This window comes from Danio rerio, chromosome 22 (genome assembly GCF_052040795.2).
Source record: "Danio rerio strain M-AB ecotype USA chromosome 22, GRCz13ab, whole genome shotgun sequence".
Taxonomy (NCBI): Eukaryota; Metazoa; Chordata; class Actinopteri; order Cypriniformes; family Danionidae; genus Danio; species Danio rerio.
Genome location: NC_141042.1, coordinates 25727480 through 25748385, shown reverse-complemented (window position 1 = coordinate 25748385; position 20906 = coordinate 25727480). Strand labels below are relative to the sequence as shown.

Sequence of the window (20906 nt, the reverse complement as noted above, 5' to 3'; positions counted from 1 at the left end):
AAAAAAAGCTGAAAACCTGCAACCATAGACTTAGTAAAACGAATACTGGGAGTCAATGGGGCTTTAAGTTTCCTTATTTTACATTCAACAGAAGAAAGACCATTCAAACAGGTTAGGAACAAATGAAGGAAGAGTAAATATGAACAGTATTTTCATTTTTGAGCAAACTATTTTTTAAAGGGCACCTATGAAAATCAACTTTTGTAAGCTGTTTGGAAAGGAATTGGGTGTGTAGTTTGTACACAGTAATACTGGAGTGATATAAACACAACAAGTTTCTTTTTTATATTTCCTGACGTTAAATTAGGATCCAAATCCCAATGTTTTTGAGCCCCACCACAACGTGATGTAGGAGTGCGATTTTCCCCGCCCACTGAATTGATTGACAGGAGCCATGTTTCTAAAAACATATAAGCACATGTCTACAAAACATTTTTTTCCCAATTAAACAGATTAAAATATTTGATACAACTTTGTGGTTTTTATAGGTTTTTTTTTAAAACAGCATGTTTTTAATGAAGAGAGTAAAATCGCTATGCAATTCTTAACTGATATAATCACCATGACAGCATAGTGTCAGTAAACACTAATGTGTGGGTGTATGTACTGCAAACGACATTTATATGGGGCTCATCGTTTCAGAAAGGCTTGAATAAACTTCACAACAAATACATTAAATAAACTTACTTCGTATTTTTGACTAATGAGCTGTATTTCAGCTTCCTCCAAGTCTGTCTCTGTCACTGTGCTGTTTATCTGACGTAATGCATGATGAGAAGCAGATATCCAGGTGGGAATGATGGGCGGAGACAAGCAGCTCATTTACATTTATTGCCACAGACTACAAAAACAGCTACACTGTACACTAAAATAGGCAAATTCTGGAGGCTATAGTAAATATTGTGATCAGTGTTTTGAGCTGAAGCTTTACAAGCATATACTGGAGACACCAAAGGCTTATCTTACACCTTGTAAAAGGAGTAAAATAGGTGGCCTTTAATTATTGTTTCTGAGCTCAGCATACAAGCACTTTTGACAAACATCATCACACTTACAGCCAATGAAGACTCACGACTTACTTGTGTTCAAGAAAAAGACGTTTTATTTTACAAGAAATGGCGGTATGATGATATGACACAGCTCTTTCAAATAATTTGACAGTTCTTACCAATAATAATATTAATAAAATAAAGTAACTTAATACAGTGCTTTCAGCTCAGCACTTTACAAAGAAAGCATATTTATTCAAATAAATGTAAACAAAACAAACCATACATAATAAATGACACAACATAATATCATACAGTATGGAGCCATGATCAGTAAATTCACTGACAAGGTGTGAGCTTAAATGAAAAAAAGACTACCCAAAAAATCTAATTCTCTGCTGGGGCTTATGAAATTAACAATAATAAAAAATAATTAAATAAATAAAACATTGAGATTTAATCCAGCAACGTATTTTATTAGTGTGTGTGATGGCTGATAAGGAGCAGCAATGAAAAAGCTTTATATTTCCAGGCTAGTATGCTACTTCCTAGATCTACCTTCCTGCAGAGTACAACTGCAACCTTGATCAAACACACCTGTCTTTAAATACCAAGTGCTTCTTCAGATCCTACATAGTTGGTTTAGTTGTGTTTGATCAGGGTTGGAGCTAAACTCTGCTGGAAGGTAGATCTCTAGGAACAGGGATGAGCACCCCAGCTTTATATCATCTTTTGGGTGGTTCAGGATATTTACTTGATTTACGTGTGAAAATGAAACCAAACGCAAGGCAAACGTAGAAAATATATGTTTAATTTTAAGGGGGGAAATCAGTTTTCCCTACATTTAATTAAAAATACATCCCGCAAAAAAAAAAAAAAAAAAAAATTAATAAAATAAAAACCTGTTTATTCAAAAACATTTCTCAGACCATGTTAACTCTGTGTTTCTTGAACTGGATGTTTAAAGCTGAAACATTCTTCTTCCTCAGGAAGATCTGCTGATGCCTCCTACGGGGATAAAAGAAAATAATTACTGGTCTAAATTATTATTCATCTTTTATTTATTTATATTTATTATACAGTGAGTACAACATAAAACCACATGGAATGGGTTCTTGGCATCAGTAAAAAACTAAAAACAAAACAAATAACACAAAACAAGATATTTTGTAGAATGATGGACAGTAGCAGCCATTGACTGTGTTTACATGGACATCAGTAATCAAATTATTTGCCCTAATCTGAATAAGACAATAACATAATTAATTATTCAATTAACGTCATTGCGTCATTAGGCTACCCAAGTTTCCTCTGTAGTTTCATGTAATTTTAGGTGCTTCATTTTTAATTTGTTGACTTTAACTGCATTTTGGCCCTAAATCTGATTATTGATGTCCATGTAAGCGTACTCATTGATTTCCAATCACTTGAGTATGAGTAAATTTTCACTTTTTGGTGATGGGATATACAAACACAATAAAACACACAATGACATGCTCTATTCACTACAACTTAAAAGAACTCACAGACTGATAAATGCAACATTGATTTCTGTCATATAAATCAACGAATTGTCATTTTATCTGTAATGATAGACATACTGCGTTAATCTTGCATAATATAACCTGCAGCTTGAAGCCATTTTGAGCAGCCCATTTCCTTTTCGTGCACATCAAGTGCTGCATTAATTGAATAAAAAATAAATTAATTAATAATTATAATTTTATTGAAATACAAATTAAATTTGCCGTTCAAAAAAAAAAAAAAAAAAAAATATATATATATATATATATATATATATACACACACACACACACACACACACACACACACACACACACACACACACACATATACATACATACAGTGCATCTGGAAAGTATTCATAGCACTGCACTTTTCCAAAATGAAATAACTTCGGCGCATCCTAACATACATCTTTAAAACATGCTTATTCTGCTCACAAAGGTAGCATTTTTCCATGAAAAGTACAATACAAACTGTAAAACTGTGCAATGTTATTGCAATATAAAAACTCTTTTTATTGAAGGTACTTTAAATGTTAATTGATTAGTGCAATTTAAAGCTACATTTTCAATATTATTTATCCAACCTTCAGTGTCACATGATGCTTCACAAATCTTCTAAAAAGCATCGTCTGCTTGTCAAAAAGAAAACATTTATTATTATTATTTTTATTATTTTTTATTTTTACTATTAATATTGTCAGTGTATTGAAAGCTGTTGGGCTGCTGATTTTTTTCCCACATTTTTTTGTGGAATCTGACACAATAGCAGACAAAAGTACCATTAAAAATGTATTTACTTTTATTCATAAAGAACACATTAAATTGTTCAAGAATGTTAGCACTATCGTCTGGCTATACTGTGTGAATGTGAATGTGTGGGTGTTTACTGGGTTGTAGCACGAAGGGCATCCGCTGCGTAAAACATATAATGATATAGTAGGTTGTTCATTCCACTGTGGCAACTCCTGATAAATAAGGGACTAAGCTGAAGGAAAATGAATGAATGAATCAATGACTTAAAAAAAATAATGTAAAAAAATAAACAGATTGCAAAAGATTTTTAGTTTGAACTTTTAATAAAACATAAATGCATTACAGTTTCTACAATACTTTAAAGCAGGAAACAGATGTTTTAAACAGTAATAATTGTAAGAATCATTATTAATGATTTTGTAGCAATAATAATAAATCAAAATAGAACGGCAAATCTGCAAGTCCTTGATTCTAAAGCATCATGTGACACTGAAGCAATAACGCTGAATATTCAGCTCTGATCACAAGAATAAAAACAAAACCAAAAAATTTGATATTTAAATTTATTTTTTTAATGTTTATTTTTAAAACACATAATTGTTAAATTATTTAAATTGAAACGGTTATTATTAATTAAAAGTTATTTAAATTTATAATAATATATTGCACAATGTTTTATGATTTTCAAGTAAAATAGTCTTGTAAAACGAAAAAAACCTTACTAATCCTACTATTATATATATTAGTCTATACATAATTTCCTATACATAATAGTTTTCTATACATAATAGTTTTTATACATAATTTTCTATACATAATCTGCGGATGTTTTTTTTGCGGATGTTTTTTGCTATTTCTGCAGAGAATTTTGGTAAAAATCTGCTGATTTCTGCTGAATTCTTTTGGGGGTATCCAGCGGAGTATCATAACTAAAACCTTAATATATGAAATAAAAAGTAATAAATTACTGAATAAATTCAGATTTACACATTTACTCAAGTAAATAAACAAAATTAATGATGGGCTAAAAATCTGCAGAAATCTGCAGAATTCTGCAGAAAATCTGCAGAAAATCTGCGGAATTCTGCGCGCGCAGATTCTGTGTGGGCCTACTCATTTCTAATAACTGATTTCTTTTGTCTTTGCCATGATGACAGTAAATAATATTTTTCTAGATATTTTTCAAGACACTTCTATACAGCTTAAAGTGACATTTAAAGGCTTAACTAGGTTAATCCGGTTTACTAGCCAGGTTAGGGTAATTAGGCAAGTTATTGTATAATGATGGTTTGTTCTGTAGACTATTGAAAAAATATATAGCTTAAAGGGGCTAAAAATTTTGACCTTAAATGTTTTTTTAAGAAATAAAAACTGCTTTTTTAAGCTTAAATAAAACAAATAAGACTTTCTCAAAAAGAAAAAAAATATTATCAGACATACTGTTAAAATGTCCTTGCTCTGTTAAACATCATTTGGGAATATATTTTTTTAAAAATTAAAAAGGGGGTTAATAATTCTGATTTCAACTGTATATATGTATATATAATTATATATTTATAGTTCAACAAGGATAAAATGATAAATTTACTTATATTGTAAATGTAACAAATGATTTTCATGTTCTCTTGAACTTTCCTGCAAACATAAACCAGCACATCCATTTTCAACATTGCTAAGCATAAGACATGTTATAATTGTTAGAATAAGACAAAAAAATTCAAGCCTCAAAAACCAGACATACAGGAATTAATAAAATGTTTTACACGCATTCACCTAGAAAACAGTTTTCAGAACTTTTAATACAATCACACTCGCTAACAATATACTTTTTTTTATCAAACAACTGCAGCCTTGATAAGTATAAGAGACATAATTTGATATTTGAACAGTAGTGTTATTAATTTATTTGTGTTATTATTAATTAACAAACCATCTAAATGACTTAAAAAAAAATAAATCAGTCAATCAATTAAACCCACCTCATTCCCTTGATCAGCTCCAACTGTTTTCACATCTATTGAAGATGGTGGCTCACTGGTTACAGGTTCACTTCTGTCTGGACATTTTGTTTCTTTTTGCTCCTTATTGTCCACAGAAAAAGACTCCTTTTTCTCCTTTTTCTCAACTTTCACTTCCTCCTCGACATTTGCGCCCGAGTCCACCTCTTGAGTCTGTTGCTGAGAATCAGTCTCATCATCTGAAAATGTGTTACCTGTAGCTTGAACAGTCTCTACACGGGTTCTATTAGGATTGGAAAATTCCGGCCGGATGTCCATGCTTCTGTCCTCCTCTCTATTTTCCGGAGCGTTGGCATCTCTGAAGCCCTGATCCCCTCGGTTTCCCACATGATTCCCCCTGTTGTCCTGCCGCATTGGTAGTGGCTGTCGAGCGTCGCCCCCTTCCCAAGGTTCCACATGCTCCCTTAGCTGAGGATTTTGGCGCTGTCCGACTGCAGGAGGTGGTGGGTCTTGTCGCCAGCCAAGCCGAGGAAAACGTGCCACTTGATGTATCGCTGCTTGAGCACTTCCATACACAAATATCTGAGGAGAGCAAAGACGCTTTAGTATGTTAACAAATGGCATAATTATAGCCAATTTTTTACGACCAATGATGCCTTACATTATAGGATTAACTTGGGTTAAGCTGGATAATACTATCATTTAAAACATGCAGATTGTGGAAAAAGGTGCATAATATATTTGCTATTTAGAGATCTTACCAAGATTGCCAATATGATGATGATCAGCACAGGGATCTGGAGAGTGACAGGTAGATCCTTCAGCAGGGCTCTCAGGAACTCACTGATGCCCTCACCAATGTGCTTCAAGGGATCTGTGATGAAGTTGGTTATGGTGATCGTGATAGCCTGAAATAGAGACTCCACAAATTAAGTGCCCATCAAATATGAATAAGATTTGTATTTAAGGGGCTTTGATTTTGATTTTAATTTTTAAACTTTGGTTAGTGTGTAATATTGCTGTTTGAGCGTAAATGAAATCTACCCTTAAAGTGCAGTGCAATAGGGGAAAAAACATATTTGATAGAATTTATTTTTTAAAGCCTATAACAAATGGCTGGTAGGGACTACAACTTGATTCTTCATGGGTTTTTGACATCATGAACCCCATGTTTACATAAACCTGTGACTTTTTTAAACAGCTTGCAACTAACTTATTTCATTGAATCTGGACGCCTTCAGACCAGACACCAGTATCAAAAATAGATCAAATATGTAATAAATAATGTGATTTTAATAAACCAAAACAGAGTATGAACACATAATAACGCACCCTATATAGCTGCTTAACCACCTCCTTAAAATTAAAAAATGTGTTGCTATAGAAATGCAGAATTTCAGAGTGTGTAGTATGTAAAATAATGTGAATTGTTAAATTAGATTGGCCACTTTATTAGAAACATGTCTTAATAATACAAATATGGTACCAACACTGGACAAATTGAGTGCAATTCAATTTAATTCAATTCAATTTAGGAATGCAGGCATGGTAAAGACGATCTGGGACTTTCATGCACAACCAACTCTACAATTTACAGACAACAATGTCCTGTTGATGTCAGAGGAAAATAACCAGATGGGCTAGATAAAGACAACAGTCACTCAAGTAACCACTTATTACGACCAATGTGTGCAGTAAAGCTTTACTGAACAAACAACACAATAAACAACATAAAATCAGTATCAATGACAACAATTTTATATACCACTATCTAGGGTCTGTTCTTTGTGCCTCGTTTAAATGATGATTTGGCAGATCCTTTTAATCTTGATAACTGATCTCTGGCTAATTTGGCTCTTTAAATAAGTTTGTGTATCAGATTAAAATGTCTGGATGAATTGACCTGAGATTAATGCGTGTGTAGTGAAGGACAGATCTATTGATCCTCGAAAACATAATCAGCAATGCAATGATTGGCTGACGGCACAGCAGCGTAATGACATCATCTGTTTAATATTCAATTATCCATGTGAGCAAAATTACATAAAATTTGTTTGTTAAATATAATATGCATTAACTTTGCACATTTGTTGTGGGCTACGGAATTTACACTTTCATGTGTCAAGAGTATTTAGCAATTTATTTAGTTTTACATTTGGAAAGAATTTTCTTTATTATAGTAGCCTAGGCCTATTCAAGTTTCTTAATCGGTGTAATAACTGGCTGTATGAATGAATTCTGCACCAAAAAAGCATTCTAATGTTGGTAAAGGCATCTGCAACTTTTGCGAAGTATCAAATGACCGTCATATTAGCTGTCAAAACGTGTACTCCATAAGTTATTATTCCTTTAAAAAAAGAAAAAGAAAAAAATAACTGTTGAATAATGGGCATGTCTATTATCATAGAAAACTGTACTAAAGCTGGGTCGTTACCTTTAAATAGTATGCGTTTTATCTAAAAAAGTCCATATAATATATGTTCTCTTTGAACCCCTTGGGGAGAATCACCCCATGACAGTCTTTGTACTTTTATTTTGGAGTGAAGATTGCATCAGTTTTATTTATCTTTATTTTAAAACGGATATTTAACATAACTACAGCTTTTAACTGTAACTTTACTATTTTCCCTAGTGCCTGCTCCAGAGTAGATTTGAGCTACCAGATCTGTTGCTATGATAACAACTCTCAGATGAGTTTTAAAGAACGAAACAATCCTGGATAGTGTCAAATGGTCAATAACCAAATCCAGGTAATAGAGTAATCAATGTGATCTCTAATAAAGTTCAAGTTTGTGTCATTGGAAACTAAAAGAATACAAACCTTTGTTGGTGGTACAAGCAAAATAGGGTTCACAACCAGGACCTCGTAATACTTCTTGCAAGGATCATCTTGAAGTGTCCATGTCCGTCTGTACCACTCTAAATCAACAAAGAATCACATCAGTACATCCCTAAATCATTATTTACTCATCTTCATGTCATTTAAAATCAGTAGGTTAGTTTCAGTCTACTTCTGTCATTTTTGGCATTTGAAAAGATCAATAGATCTGATCATAAAAAAGAGTTTCGAGCTACATTCATTTTAAGAGTATCAAATCAAATAAAGCCACAATCGAACCAAAGCAAACCACCTCTGGAAGTGTTTTAAATACGTTTCAATTGTGAGTCCATTTAGGGGAGTGTGAGATTGCTTGGTTTGTTGTTGTTTTTTTTGTTGTTTGGTTTTGACATGCAAAATAATCTTAGACTCCCCTAAATTGACTCAATCGAACCATATTTAAAACACTTCCAGAGGTGGTTTGATTTGATTCACTTTTGGGTCCATTTAGGGGGACAGAGATCACTTCGCATATACTGTACCTGCTAAACCTGCCCCGAGAGCATTTGAAATGGTTAAAGGAACTAGGTGTGAAAACACCCTCAAATGAAGAAGAAATTGCCTCACCTGATAAACTGTCCTGCCAGTTGAGTTGTTTTAGGCCAGTACATTTGGCATTGAAACTCTCCACCTGCACAATGTTCTTCTTGTGTTCCGCAAAGGCAAGCTAGTCAAGAAACAATGTTAAACAAATAAAATTCTTTATCTGTTCAGAAATGTTTCTCACTAGGGGTGTAATGGATCACAATGGATCCGTGATTCATATGGATCACAACCCATGGTTCAGAACATGCGTGGCCCGCGGATTATTATTATTTTTTTTACTTTTAGATTAATCCTAAAATTGTAACGATTGCAAAGAGATCGGCTCTTGCATCATTCAAATCACATTACAAACATTTAGGCTTTCCTGCAAAATATAATGATGACAGAAGACATTGTGGTAGGTGATTAGGGATGTGGTGGGTTTCTTAGGTTATTAAAGGTGTTTTCTGTCACTACTTGTTTAGCCTGCATCAATGCAATCAGTGTAAGATGCATGATTAATAATTAAAAGATCGGGATCTCAACACCCACGCAACATAAATTTTAAATGATGGAAATTTGCATATGTTTATTAACATATTTATTAAGTTAAATTTATATATCAAATCTATGTTTGAACAACAGAAAAAAATTAAGGAAGAGATTCGGTTTTTAGTCTTTTGAGTTAGTTATGAAATTACAGTAAAGTAACACAGTAGAATGGGGATAACCATTTATATTGCAGATAAAACCACTGATGTTTATGGTAAAGATTAAAATCATCAAAACATCAATATTTTACAATTTATTTTTATTCAGCTTATTATTTCTTCATTTTATTTTTTTATAAAATTACAGCTTCTAATTTCTGTTTGTTAAAACCAAAAGTATCACACAGTACTTTTTTGGCTCCTATCCTTTTTGGCTGATCCGAAAAATAGTCTGATCCGTGATTGAAAAATCATAACGTGATCCGATTCTTAATCCGTTACACCACTATTACTCACAAAGTCAACAATGCTAAAATGATTACCATATAAAGATGAAACCAGTTCCAGATCAAGCTAATAAAAAAGGAAACGGCAAACATTCTCCTGAACTGGACAAACCAGGAGACCACAGACCAGAGCTGAGTGCAGATAATGGCTACGATGATCAGAACAATCAAAGAAACCTGCAGGAAAAATACAGCAAATATTGTTGATTTTTTAACTTATTGTTCATCTTTGAAAGGCTTTTAGAAGAACTCACCTTGAGGACAGTGTCAACATCTACATGAAATGTGTCCTCGAATTGCCACTTCCAGGCTTCGTAGTCGTGGAGTTTGAATTGTACCAGAATCTGACTGAGAGCCTCGTCCATGGCTCCGGTGGTCCAGCCGTCTTCATCATTCAAAAGCTTCTGGATCTCTGCCAGCGACTGCTTGGAAAGCTTCACCTCAGCATCATAGTGCATGGCTGTTATTCCATCATCAGGCTAAAAACAAGAAAAAGGATTAGTTGCAAATACCTAACCAGTACTGTCCATTAAATTTGCTGAAAAGTTGTTCACGTACCAGGCCAAGCTTTGACGTTTCCTTTAGTAGCTTGGAAAGGAATCGCTTGAATACTGGAAGACATACTGGTTTTGAGAGGGTGGCAGTGCTCTTACTTTTCTGTTCATCAAACTAAAACAGAGATAAGAGAAAAAATGTAAATGCCTAAATATCTTGGAAATACTATAGCACTTTGTAATACTATAATGGCCTGTTTCCACAGAGCGGTTCGGTTCGGTATGCTTTTATGGCTGTTTCCACTGTCAAAGGGTACCTAAACGCAAACCGTACCATACCACTTTTTGGTCAACCTTTGCAAAGGGTACCAACAGGCCCAAAGGGTACCATAAAGCGGAGCTTAATGCAGCTGAACGTTATTGGTCACTTGCAGCCGATACATTTTACTGTAATAATATATACATATAATAACGAGCCATAGTCGACCCAATCTCAAACAAACCTTGTCAAGGTCAAGGACAAAGCCAAGAAGAACAAAATCTGCTGTTTTCTGTAGGGCTGCACGATCAATCGAAAAAAGATTGCGACCTCGATTCGACCCTACACACAATCTTAATTTAGCTTTTCTACGATTCATCCAATTACATATTTAAGGTCAGGAGAGAAGCATAAAGGCAGTTGCACAAGTCTTGTTTTATATACATTATATACATTTATATTGTTTTATATACATTGATCAGCAACATGAACACTTCCAAATGGTCTTGACAGTCTCCCATACTGTATTTATAAGGTGTATTTCACCCCAAAATGTCATTTTTGTCTTAATGTAATGATGTATTCGCGACCGCAAAATCACGTGTGAGCTGGCGCACTGTTTGTTTACTACCAGGAGGATGCGCGCGCGTGCCTGAGGATGTCTACTTTATTGAACAGAACATGCGTAGGCTGTAAATAACAGCTAATAAAGTTGTAAATAACATTCAGTTTGTTGCACAGGGTGATCGTTTGGGAGCTGCGTGGAAAGTATGATTTGCGTGTATGTTTTTTTTTTCTGTAACAGCTGCAATGACAGCAGCGCACTCGACAGTGATCGTAAAACCGGCTCGCGCATTTCGCATTTTAGAGTTATGATTACGTCAAGCATTTGATAGGTTTTTTCTTTCATAGCGAACACAAAGTGTTGTGCATTAGAATAAATGTTTACTGGGTCAGTAAAACTACTCTGGCCTATACAATGTTGAATATAATGCAGGGAATCTGATAATGAACCATGTCTCATTTTAACAGTAAAAAAAAAATTATGATAATGTTGTCAATGACAAATGACAAGCACATGTCACAAACATAACAATTCAACTTCGGAATTATGAATTGTTAAATTCTGATGTCATCACTTGACTGTGACTTAACAACCAGGACAAATTTTAAGTCTGTTTAAGTCCACCTATCCAAGTCTATCCAAAATGTAGCATTTTAACCAGCAGTAGACCTACACATAGGCCTATTATTATTGTATTATTATTATTATTATTATTATTGTTTTACTGTATGTTTGAGAATAAAAATAATAATAGCGACAATATTAACCTTTATTTTACATCAACAGAATCGTAAGAAAATCGTGATCTTGATTTTGAGCAAAAAAAATTGTGATTCTCATTTTAGCCAGAATCGTGCAGCCCTAGTGTCCTGTTGTTGTTTTACGAGCCCGTCTAAAAGTGCGAACGGTTTCACTTTTTCCAGAGAGCTTGCTGCACATCTATATTTGAATAAAAAACTTTTTGAGTTCATATTCATAATGTGCTCGTGATCATTGAAGCGCTCTGATATCCAATCCTTTCAGAAAGGGACAAACATGAGTGAATCGCGAAAAAACAGCAGCAAATGAACAAACTGCCATGTTTTACTATTATCATCAACTTTTGGACTATTATAAACTCAGAATTATGGAAACTTTCTGTCGTACACCACGCCCACCAAAAAAGTAGACTTTTGGCAGTGGAAACGCAAGCTTGATAAAGATGACCCGTACTGTACCTCTCAGTTGAAACGGGCCATAACACTATTATTCCATAATAAGCCCCTTTACTAATGAGGCCTATTAAACATGTAGGCCTATTATTTTTCACCTCTTTCTGCAAAATGTGTAGTTTTTTGATGCATTCATGTTCATCAGGACACTTTGGCACGTCACAGGATTCCGAGTTGAATTCCCTCCTCTTGGTTGGCACATTTTGGTAACTTTCAGACTGTAAACACAAAAAGAGTTTATGATTAAAATGTATATTTGCATGCCTTCTGCAAAATGACAACAATTGCAAGGCAAATCAGAAAAGACCAACACTTTGTTTACATGTAAATAGTGTCCGTTCTGTGACCAGCAGAATCGATGACTTCTAATCGAAATAACCACCATCTGGCCAATTTTGTGGCCATAACTCCAAATTTTATTTTATGTGGTGGTGAAAGATGTCCACACACTTAATTAAGGGTAAAATTGGTCAGACAGATTTGCCACAATGACCAACAGAAAGCTGCTTGTTTTAAAAGTGAACTTCGTTTGAGTTTTTTTTTTTTTTCAAATGTCTACACTATTGCAAAATGTTCACAAAATTTTACTGGAATTTCCTGCGTTTAGCCAACTCCAGAACTTGCTAGTATGAGTAGCATGAATAGAATGCAGATGTACTACATTATCATTAGCACATGACCTGCTACTGTCAGTTGTGGTTTAGTGTGATTTTCAAAGCAGGACATGTTCCTGGATCATGTTGAAATTTCCAGTCATTTAATTTTTCTTCGACTTAGTCTCTTTATTAATCAGGGATCGCCACAGCGGAATGAACCACCAACTTACTGTATCCAGCATATGTTTTACACAGCGGATACCATTCCAGCTGCAACCCAGTACTGGGAAACGTCCATACACTCATTCACACACATACATTATGGCCAATTTAGTTTATTCAGTTCACCTATAACGCCAGTCTTTGGACTTGTGGGGGAAACTGGAGCAACCATGTCACCCTCGGTCAATTAGATTTAAAGTTGTAATGTATGTTTCAGCCTACAGGATTATGCGCTTCTACACCATTGTTATCCAACTAATAATGTGCTCTGATTTTGGGAATAATTTACAGTTAGGATTAGGTTTAGGGGAAGGAATTAGGTATTGATTATTTTTAAACAGGAATGATGTTCCAGGATCAACAAGGTATTAATCCAGAATTGAATCCTACCTGGCTAAATCACACCTGCCGTCAGTTTTTTCCCTTCGCTTCCATTCAAAAATGATCAACCTTGGCTTTTGGGGTCATCGCAAAGTTTAATCTTAAAATAAAGTAAAAGACTTTCATTTGAATGTATTTTTAAGACCTGTGACTGTGTAAGATTTAAGCACACTGAAATTGAGAGTTTATAAAAGTGTATAAACCAAAAATGTATTGCATTTAATTATTTATAAAATAGAGGCTCTGCCATATACTGTGTTATTTTACATATTATTATTGAATTTCTGTACCTCAATGCTGTTATGTTCCACAGAAAACCATAATTCATTGGCATCTGTTCAATTATATTGATTTTTATTCAGACACATCTCTACAAAATAATCCCAATCTATGTAAAATTAGGAATTCATTCCAAATAGAGTTAGAAGTCATCTTGTGAAATTATATTCATATTGCAATATATAATCGCAGACAAAAAAAATTTTTGCAATGTGAGATTTTGTCCAAAATCGTGCAGCCCCAGTTTTTCAAATAATATGACTTTGGACATACTAGCCTGTAGGGTTGTCGCGATACCATTAATAAATCTTACGATATTATACCAGCTGAAGTATTACAATACCACAATACCATCTAATATTGCGATAACGTAATTCACAACTCAAATTATAAAGGAAATTGTCAGAAATACTATATTTTATGTTATAATAAGCCTACTTGAATTTAATTTATAATTCCCCTGGGCCAAAAGGCCAAAAAGTATTATTTGCTCCTCACTTCACTTAATATGTATTCATTTTTTTGTTTATTTTGTAGATAATTGACCAACAAAAACACATAAAGTAGAAAAACAAATAGTGTAAATGCAAAGCAAGTGTTTCTTCCCATACTTCCGGTTACGGTTAATGTGACTTTTTACATTTTATACAGTTATTTTTACAGCACTGATGTTGTAAAGTGATTAAAATATAATCAGTTAAATACACTTCAGCATTCATTTAGTTGTTGATGCATAAAACTGAGATAAAAAGCTGTTTACTTGCATGCGCTTGTCTGGATCAGCAGGCTAGCGCAGAAATGCTATTAAAAATATTAGAGTGAAATAAATTTAAATACTTTAAAGACATAGTGAGAAAAAATTGAATTTATTGCAGTGCTTCTTGTACATTATGAGACCCACTTTATAGCGTATATCATTTAGGCAGTGAAGATTGTTGATTTTTCAAGAAAACAGACCTTAAACGCACCAATTTTGTAATGGCATACAGTTCAACAGAAGTGTTTGACCCAGGTTACTGACAAATTAAAAGTCCTTCTGCATACTCCTACATATATCCTATTATACCAAATTAAATTTGTAACAAAATTTGTTACAAAACATTGTTTACAACAAAATTAGTCTATATGAAGTGGTCAAAATAGTTTCAATTTTTCCTGTTGCTATTTTGGGTTTTTTCATCTATCTTTTTTCAGTCTTATCAGAAAACAATCCAAAGTAATTCAACATTTATCTTTGTGAGTCGTTCTTTTTAAGAGATTGTCACAATTGTTGTAGATATTAAATCATATTAACAGGAACATAAATGAACCAATTCAGATGTGCGTTTGAACTGAAGCATTAGAAAACGTGCAATAGGATACCATAAAAGGCACAATTTCTACACTGTTTTACAACCTTAAAGAGCTCGACAGACCATTTAAATAAAATGGTTTATTTTTGCACAAACGAGTGAGCATTTTAGTGACTTTTCCACATGCAACATTATCTATTGTAGATAAACCATTAATGACGATACTACTATTTACAAACTACTGAGGCAAAGCCAGTATTACATAGCACTGGTAAATCATGCAACCATACTTGCATGCTCAAATACTGTTTTTCGAATAACATTATATCATAAGGAAGCATGTAATTTTGGACATACCCTAAAACATGAAAATGAAAGAGGTAGTTCACTCAAAGCTGAAATTACTGTCACCACTTACCCACGCTGCACTTGCAACAAATCCAGTTTCACTTTCTATTCTATTGAACACAAAGGAAGATATTTTTAAGAATGCTTAAAACCTGCAATCATTGTTTTTAGTAGTATTTGTTTTTCCTACTATCAATGTCAATGGTTACAGGTGTTTGAAAATGAGTAAATGAGTTGAAAATGAGTAAATATTGAGTAAATGTAATTTTTTGGGTAAACAATCCCTTTAACCACAAACGCCATTCAGTCACTGCAATAGTATCATGATTATGCAGTCGTGCACAGCAAGGCAACGGTCAAGGTCAAGGTAATATTTTCACTAAATAATTTGAAGAATCTGGATTCATTTTTACCACAGACACTGTTGAACGCGGAAATTATCACACACGTATATCGAGGTAAAGTTGGTTTTATATTCGGATATTCAGACATTCTCCTTAATACTATAATTTCAGAAGTATTCTTTGCAAATTCTAAATAGGGAAATCATATTAGCAACAAATGACTATCAAAGTAGAGCATTGTTTACAGTTAATTGGATAGGGTTAGTGTTGTTTTAAATTCATACTTGCATGTTACTTCCGATCGAATATTCAAGGTAACATGGTAAACAATATAGAGACAGCTAATGAATGTGGTAATATATAACCGACTTTACATCTATCATAAAAGTTCAGAACCACTTGAAAATGAGTAAATAGTGAGTAAATGTAATTTTGGGGTAAACTATCCCTTTAACCACTAACGTCATTCAGTCAATGCAATACTTATGATTGTGCAGTCGCACACAGCAAGCCAATGGCCAAGGTCAGGATTTTCACTAAATAATTTCAAGAATCTGGATTTTTATTTTTTTTTCACAGACACTGTTGGAAACGGAAAGTATCACAAGCAGTACTGTATGGGATCATTCTGTTTGTGTGTGTGTGTGTGTTTAAGATTAAAGGGGTACTTCACCCAAAACTAAAAATGTACTCAACCTTTGCTTGATCCAAACCTTTATGAGTTTCTTCTGTTAAACAAAAATTATGATAATTTAAAAAGAAAACCTGGAAAACTGAAAACTATCGACTTTCCCCTACCATGGAAGCCAACGGTTAAATATTTTTAACTTTCTTCAAAATATCTTTCTTTCACGAAAAAGAAACAAGGTATCGGAACCACTTGAGAGTGAGAATTTCTTTTTTTTCGCATTTGGGTGAACTGCCTCTGTAAGAGGCTGGTCGCAAGGTCGCAACTAGCAATCATGTCATTATATGGAGCAATGCAAGAACCTCTTTGTAGTTATTTTCCTTTAACAGTTTTGAACATGAATAGCATACAAAAAGCATTTTAACAACACCAGAATGACTAAATAATAATTGAATTTTCAATATTGTTGGGCGGACTTTACACATATGGAATCTACCCAACAAACACACAACGTTGCCTCAACGTAGCGACCTTCCTACAACTTTGTACCAACATTGTAAAAAGGTTGAGGATTCTACGTTGTTGCTAAACGTTGTCACAACGATGTCATAAGGTTGCCATTTAAACATCATGAGGATCGCATGCTTTAGGTTGTGCTTAGGTGGCGTGGACGACCACTGTACAACATTTACTGGTCACAGCTGAATCAGTTTAAATTTCAACAAGCCGTCGTCTCATTCATCAACGACCGAGGAGACGTGAGTATTGCTTTATTTCTTCTTGCTAAATAAGATACGTAAATCGTGAATATTCAAACAAACCTACGATTTCGACAACAATCTGTTCCAACATTACACACACACACACAAAAGCCGTAATTATTACGAGCGAGTAACATTTCGGCAATCTGTTCACGGACGGCAACAACATTAAAATCATTATGTTAAATCTGTCGATAAAACATTTCCTGATTATTTACCTACGCCTTGTCTTTAGTCAAATGGACAATAATGTTTTTGAAGTTCAGTTTTCTCCATATCCATCGTGATCAGTCAGTATGATACTTTATCACACGAGCCGACCCACTTTTTACAAAACACACAAAATAACTTTTAAAAACAAAACACCTCTGTGCAGATTGCGTCCCGTTAAAGTAACAGTTCACTCAAAAATGATATGTACTCACGAATTATTTGCCCTGTAAATAGTAAGTGATTCCAAACCTTTAAGTTTCTTTATTCTGTTGAACACTTAAAGACTGTAAGCATTTGCTTTCATAGTAGGAAAACACTATGGAATTAAATAGTTACAGTTTCCAGCTTTATTTAATATATCTTCTTTATTGTTTAGCAGAAAAAAGCTATATAAGTTTGCAACAAATAAAGGATGAGGCTAAAATGGCAGAATTGTCAGTTTTGGGTGAGCTATCCCTATAAGTTAAAGTATATAAATTAATGTTCATATGCCTAATTAATATAGATAGTAATTAAAAGGTCTGCTATAGTCTAAATTTCTATTTTGATTGGTCTTTTGATGTTTTATTTAAAACCCACTCTTTTCTTTGCTCAACAGGCTATTTTTACATGGAGGTAATCTTCTATTGATAATTTCTGGATTTTAATTATGCGTAAGTTGCATAAAACTCTATTGTTTAATCACTCACTGTTGTTTTCAAATTACTCATGTAACTTGTCTTTCAAAATGTTTTCAGCTGTTGAATTCAGCTCAGATCAGTGTTGCTGTAATTCTGTAATGCTGTAATAATTGGATGAGGTAAGAAGTATACTATTTTATTTACTATTAAATGTAGTTATGTTACCTAAAACAGCATGTCCATAATGTGGAAAATAGATCATGCTTATGAAAAATTACTTTATTATTTTGTACAGCTGTTATTGAAATGACACTAAGTTTAACATTCCATTTACAGCGAGCAACGCCACAACTACAGGGCCTGTTCTTTCTCTTCTCATAATTTAAGTAAGTATTGGGAGACTAACTCTGACTTCTGTTAACTCAAACCTGTTTTCCCTGTATCTCTAAATTTATTTAATCGTATGTAATTTTGGTATATGATATATTATTAAAACATTAAAATAAAGTAGGCTTCATAATTACTCTGGATATTTTATATGTAATGAAATTACAATAAATGTCTTAAACTTCAATAACTTGCTAGTTATAGTCATTTCCTGTGTAGTGCTGTTGTGTCAAGCTCTGATCTGTCCTCTCTTGTTCACTGCCTATTTTGACTTGTGTCTGCTGTGGATCTCTGAAGCTGGATTATCAGTTGAATTTGTTTCTTCCTCTGACTGCTTTCTCCATACCAACAACTACGACTGGTCTTCAGCTGCGCTTCCCGGTCTGCTGTATTCTCCAGTCCAGAGCTTCACTGCCCAGTGTTTGAATTTTAATTTATATATTTATTTACATTTTAATGATTTCTTGTTTACTTTTCTTGTTTGTTTACCCTTTAGTTTAATTTATATATATATATATATATATATATATATATATATATATATATATATATATATATATATATATATAAATCTAAACTTTATTTTATACTGTTTGCTTATAATTAGATACTGTATGTGTACTGTATGTATTAAATGTTGTGAAATATATAATAAAAAGTTTGATTATTAATTTTTGTGGCATTTTTACACTTTAAAGTTTACACATGCAGTTATTAAATTAAATGCGAAAAATAAATGAATAATATTTTATATTAAGCAATACTGGAAAAGAATTGCTGCTTATCCTGTATTCTAGGCAGTATTGATAAACTGCCACAAAAAATATTAATACAAGTAGTAAGAACGCCGCCTCGCGGTTGCTGAATGTCGCACGACAACGTTGCTACAGCCTTCTCACGTCTTACATTTCTACGTTGTGACAATGTAGCGAGCACGTAAGCGGCAACGTTGCCTTTAAAAAAATACAACGTTGTGCGGACATCGCTACAACGTAAATGTGTTTGTTGGGTATCCAAAAGAGTAAACAAGGCAAAGTAGAGTCTAATTTCACAAACAAATGCCAACAGAAAAGGTTTTAAATTGCAAATACTGAAATACACGAGTGACAGTAAATAAAATCGCTTTTACCTCTGTGGATTTTCTCATTCGCTTTGTCGTCGGGTCGTAGTTCAGCATGTCATATGGATCAATCCAAGCCTCATCATTATAACCGTGAATGCGGATTTTTGCACTTTCGATAACAACAAAACAGAAAAAAACGACTAAAATACAAAGTCCAAACGATGAAGAGCTTGACAGCTTCATAATCCCGACTGGAACCGAGTAAGTTAATAAAACTATTGCCTGGCTGTTTCACTTTCGACTGTTATGAAAAGGTATCTTAAGTTCAATTTCAGCTTGTGTTTTCACCGTATGCGACTCGGTTAGTCTACATTAACCGAAATTGTATTATATATGCAAAAAATCGACTACCAAAGTTACACTCTTGGCCGAACACAAAAATAAATAAACATAATATTTTGCTGAAAAGTCGACTGCACTAGCCAAACATTTCCTTAGATGTTGGAAGCGAAAGAGCCGTCATTCATTGGCACATAGATACAGACAGCTAGATTAACATTCAGCTTTATTCAAACCCTCAAATGCGGCCTCTAAGTGCTCATATCTATGTGCAGTCAGATGTGAAGTCTTCTTCCTTTTGTTTAATGTCGGTCTGCATCTACCAAACGGTAAGATCGCCCCCTACTGTACTGGAACGTGGGTCTGAGTCAACTACCTCATTTATTTTCCTTTGGTTTAGTCCCTTTATTTATCAGGAGTCGCACAGCGGAATGAACCCCCAACTTATCCATGATATTTTTTTTTTTAGATAATGCCCTTTCAGCTGCAACACATTACTGGGAAACATCCATACACACTCATACACTATGGCCAATTTAGTATACTCAATACCACATGTCTGCTGTGGGGGAAACCGAGCACCCTGAGGACAGCCAAACGAACACAAGGAAAACATGCAAACTCTAAACAGAAATACCAACTGACCTAGCTGGGACTCGAACCAGTGACCTGCTTGCTGTGAGGTAACAATGCTAACCACTGAGCCATTGTGGCGCTCTGAGTCAACCATGCTTCCATCAAAATTGAATATAAATAAACAACATTGTTAAATAAACCAGATTCCTTCAAGTAATTTAAACTATCATTCTTACCATCAGCATTTCTTTAACTTTAACTTCCATTGAATCGTTTCTTAAATGAATTCTTCAATACTTCTCTTTTTTGTTGTAGCCAAAATATGTATATAGCCTATGTGTCTTTGGTACAAACTTAGTTCAAGCATGTACATCTTACAACAATTATAAACAAATAAAGCAAAATGAAAATGAGAGAAGATATATTTACAGTACAGAATCCAAGTGAAAACAGTTGCCAGGAGTAAAAATAGTAATTTAAAAAAATTAACCATATTAAATTTACACAATGCGAGCGACACAGTGGCTCAATTGTTAGCACTGTCGCCTCACAGCAAGAAGGTCACTGGTTCGAGATCTGGCTGGGTCAGTTAGCAATTCTGTAGGGAGTTTGTATGTTTTTCCCTTGTTGGCGTGGGTTTTGCACAGTCCAAAGAATTGCATTATAGGTGAATGCTGTTTGAATTTACGTGCGTGAGGT

The 20906-nt window shown here is 33.9% G+C and overlaps 1 protein-coding gene and 1 long non-coding RNA gene across 4 annotated transcripts; one reads left to right on the top strand and one right to left on the bottom strand.

Annotated features, from left to right (window-relative positions):
* Nucleotides 1–1079: 1079 nt before the first annotated feature.
* clcc1 (chloride channel CLIC-like 1) lies at nucleotides 1080–19871 on the bottom strand. 3 transcript variants are annotated; one of them, XM_087302236.1, is made up of 11 exons: nucleotides 19359–19871; nucleotides 12257–12376; nucleotides 10188–10298; nucleotides 9884–10108; nucleotides 9666–9806; nucleotides 8675–8774; nucleotides 8051–8148; nucleotides 5991–6137; nucleotides 5251–5811; nucleotides 2591–2668; nucleotides 1080–1997 (listed from the first exon to the last, which is right to left on the bottom strand). In XM_087302236.1, the coding sequence occupies exons 1-11, from the start codon at nucleotides 19533–19535 to the stop codon at nucleotides 1923–1925; spliced, it is 1833 nt and encodes a 610-aa protein (XP_087158362.1). In that variant the 5' UTR covers nucleotides 19536–19871; the 3' UTR covers nucleotides 1080–1922.
* Nucleotides 16925–18662, top strand: LOC110439191 (uncharacterized). Its single transcript, XR_015522146.1, has 5 exons — nucleotides 16925–17006; nucleotides 17821–17875; nucleotides 17960–18021; nucleotides 18179–18228; nucleotides 18527–18662. It is a non-coding gene; the product is annotated as an uncharacterized LOC110439191 (long non-coding RNA).
* Nucleotides 19872–20906: the final 1035 nt, after the last annotated feature.

What these genes read in the sequence shown, in the direction of transcription:
- clcc1 (XM_087302236.1), bottom strand. Translation starts at nt 19,535, where the DNA reads ATGAAGCTGTCAAGCTCTTCATCGTTTGGACTTTGTATTTTAGTCGTT. An exon ending in ATGTTGACACTGTCCTCAAG is followed by an intron (nt 9,807 to 9,883) that starts GTGAGTTCTTCT and finishes TTTTTCCTGCAG; the next exon opens with GTTTCTTTGATTGTTCTGAT. An exon ending in TATTATGCAAGATTAACGCA is followed by an intron (nt 1,998 to 2,590) that starts GTATGTCTATCA and finishes TTATCCCCGTAG; the next exon opens with GAGGCATCAGCAGATCTTCC.